We start from the raw sequence: 2,231 nt of genomic DNA on the forward strand, positions 1-2,231 counted from the left end.
CCCCCACAAATAAGAATTGTATGGGTTTTAAACATGGTTTTAAACTGTACATTGCTGTAGACCGCTCCACTATGAGCGGTGCGCATTCCCGCGAGGTGCATGCAGTTCTCGGTGTGCAGGCGTTTCTCGGCACAACACCGGCTCTGGCCGCAGGTTAACCACTCTAAACGGTCCAGTCAATGGGAGTTTGCAGCAAGTAAAAGAAACAAAACTTAACTCAGCTCTCTGGCTAACATTACCAGTTACTATTTATTGTTTGTAGGTAAGTAATGGTTAAAAACTCCAGCAGAACAAAGATGGGAAAAACGTAACAATACAAAGTATGGTAGGAGTTAGTGACTTAAACATAAGAGATATATACAGCATACATACATTACTGTAGCTCCCCCTAGACACAGTGGTCACCACCAGGTCACCACACACACAGGGAACATCCGACTCTGCTCCTCCGGACCATAAACAAAGGTTTGATATCCACTGTTTCCTCCGTTTTGGGAGAGTGTTTTGCATGTCCCCCCTTATGAACCACGACCATTGGGACACGATAAACACTTGTCGTCTCTCCGTTTGATCGGTTAGGGAAAACGTAAAAAAACGCAAACCTTAGGCATTTTTCTTCTGTTTATGTTTCTGCGCCGACTGCTGCAAATCACTTCCGGACCCCCATCTGCTTTTCGCGCCATTGCCAAGCAACGGAAATGACGTCATAGAGCAGCTCCCCAAAATGAGGCGTGTCAAAAGATTTCATTCTATAACTCCTTTATTGCATCATAGATCAAAGGAACCCAAACTGTGTAAATGCATCAAACCAAGTACCAGGACTTCACCAGCAGGAGACTGTCAACACAGAGACACCTAGACTCACAGACACACCTAGACTCACACAGAGACACATAGACTCACACAGAGACACATAGACTCACAGAGACACACACAGTATTTGAAATGGAAACTATTGTGGAAAATCAAACATACCTGTGCACAGCTGGGCCAGGGACAAACATCTCACAGGATCTAGTATCAAGTGTGCAGAAGTCTGAAGTTCTAGCTGTGACACAGCCACAGGTCGGTAGGAAATGCAAGCAGAAGCTTAAACACCTCAACACCAACACCAGCAGAGACCTCGAGGAGCCACTGTGGGAATCAGGGCTGACTGGCAGACAGATCCCTCAAAGGGAGCCTGTCACACCATCACAGCAGGACCCCAAGACCAAGGCTAGGAATCCATCACAGTCTTTCTATCAAATGACTGGGGCGAAGATGGTGGAAGTGTCTAAGGTGGACTTGATGAGTGACAAAGACGAGCTGACCATCACGTTAGAGAGAGAGCAGGCCGCTCTGAGAGCTGAGGCAGAGCGTCTAAAAGAAAGGACTGAGATTGTCAAAGCCGAGGGGCCTTTGGAAGACATAGTGAGAGAGATCAGATTAAAGAGACTCCAACTGGATTTAATTGACGCAGAGTGTAGAGAAGAAGAGGTTCTTCTCAAAGTCAGTCAGCTGGAGGACGCTCTGGAAAAGGAAAAGGAGAATCAGAAGGAAGCTCAGAAATCCCTGGCCCAAGAGAAGGAAGAAAACACCAGACTTGTGGCGGCACTGACCCAGGCAGAGGAAGACCTGAAGAGGGAAACACTGCAGTGGCAGGAGGAGAGTACTGGTCTACTGCAGTCTATCCAAGATCATAAACAGGCCCTCCGACAAAACACAGTTGAAGAAGACATGATGAGGAGAATGGAGTGTCTCACACAGCAGTTGGCAATGCTTGGGAAGAAAACCAAGAAACCTTCTCTGATGACAAGATTCTTCAATCTCTTCAAATAACAAAGCCCCACCTTTGTGGGTTTCCTCCGGGTGCTCCGGTTTCATCCCACAGTCCAAAGACATGCGTGTTAATGTTTTATAAGACAAAAAACTCAAATAAATGTCAAAAAATACAACACAAATTTAAAAATGTGAGTTTCTATGTTTGTCACGACAAAAATTGAATTTCTTCATTAAAAAAAGGTAACAATGTCAGTGTTATAGCCAGTGGTGAACAAAGTACACGTCTTCATTACTAAAGTCAAAGTATAGATCCTCCAGGTCAAATATTACTCCAATACAAGGGAAAGTTGCTCTGTCAAAGTATTACTTGAGTTAAAGTACTTGCTTTTAAAAAATACTGAAGTATTCAAAGTACTTCTTGAAATATCTCAAAACGTTGTATTTTCACAATACATAAATGCAGTCAAGAC

The 2,231-nt window shown here is 44.2% G+C and overlaps 1 protein-coding gene across 1 annotated transcript; it reads left to right on the forward strand.

The window, feature by feature from the left end:
* The first annotated feature begins 845 nt into the window (after positions 1-845).
* On the forward strand, positions 846-1,940 carry LOC117826523 (myosin-2 heavy chain-like). Its single transcript, XM_034702639.1, has 2 exons — positions 846-862; positions 903-1,940. Exon 2 carries the CDS (start codon positions 946-948, stop codon positions 1,816-1,818), a length of 873 nt encoding a protein of 290 aa, XP_034558530.1. The 5' UTR covers positions 846-862; positions 903-945; the 3' UTR covers positions 1,819-1,940.
* The last annotated feature ends 291 nt before the right edge of the window (positions 1,941-2,231 follow it).

Source organism: Notolabrus celidotus, chromosome 2 (genome assembly GCF_009762535.1).
Source record: "Notolabrus celidotus isolate fNotCel1 chromosome 2, fNotCel1.pri, whole genome shotgun sequence".
NCBI lineage: Eukaryota > Metazoa > Chordata > Actinopteri > Labriformes > Labridae > Notolabrus > Notolabrus celidotus.

Excerpts from the sequence above, each read along its gene's own strand:
- LOC117826523 (XM_034702639.1), top strand. The coding sequence starts at position 946 with ATGGAAACTATTGTGGAAAATCAAACATACCTGTGCACAGCTGGGCCA.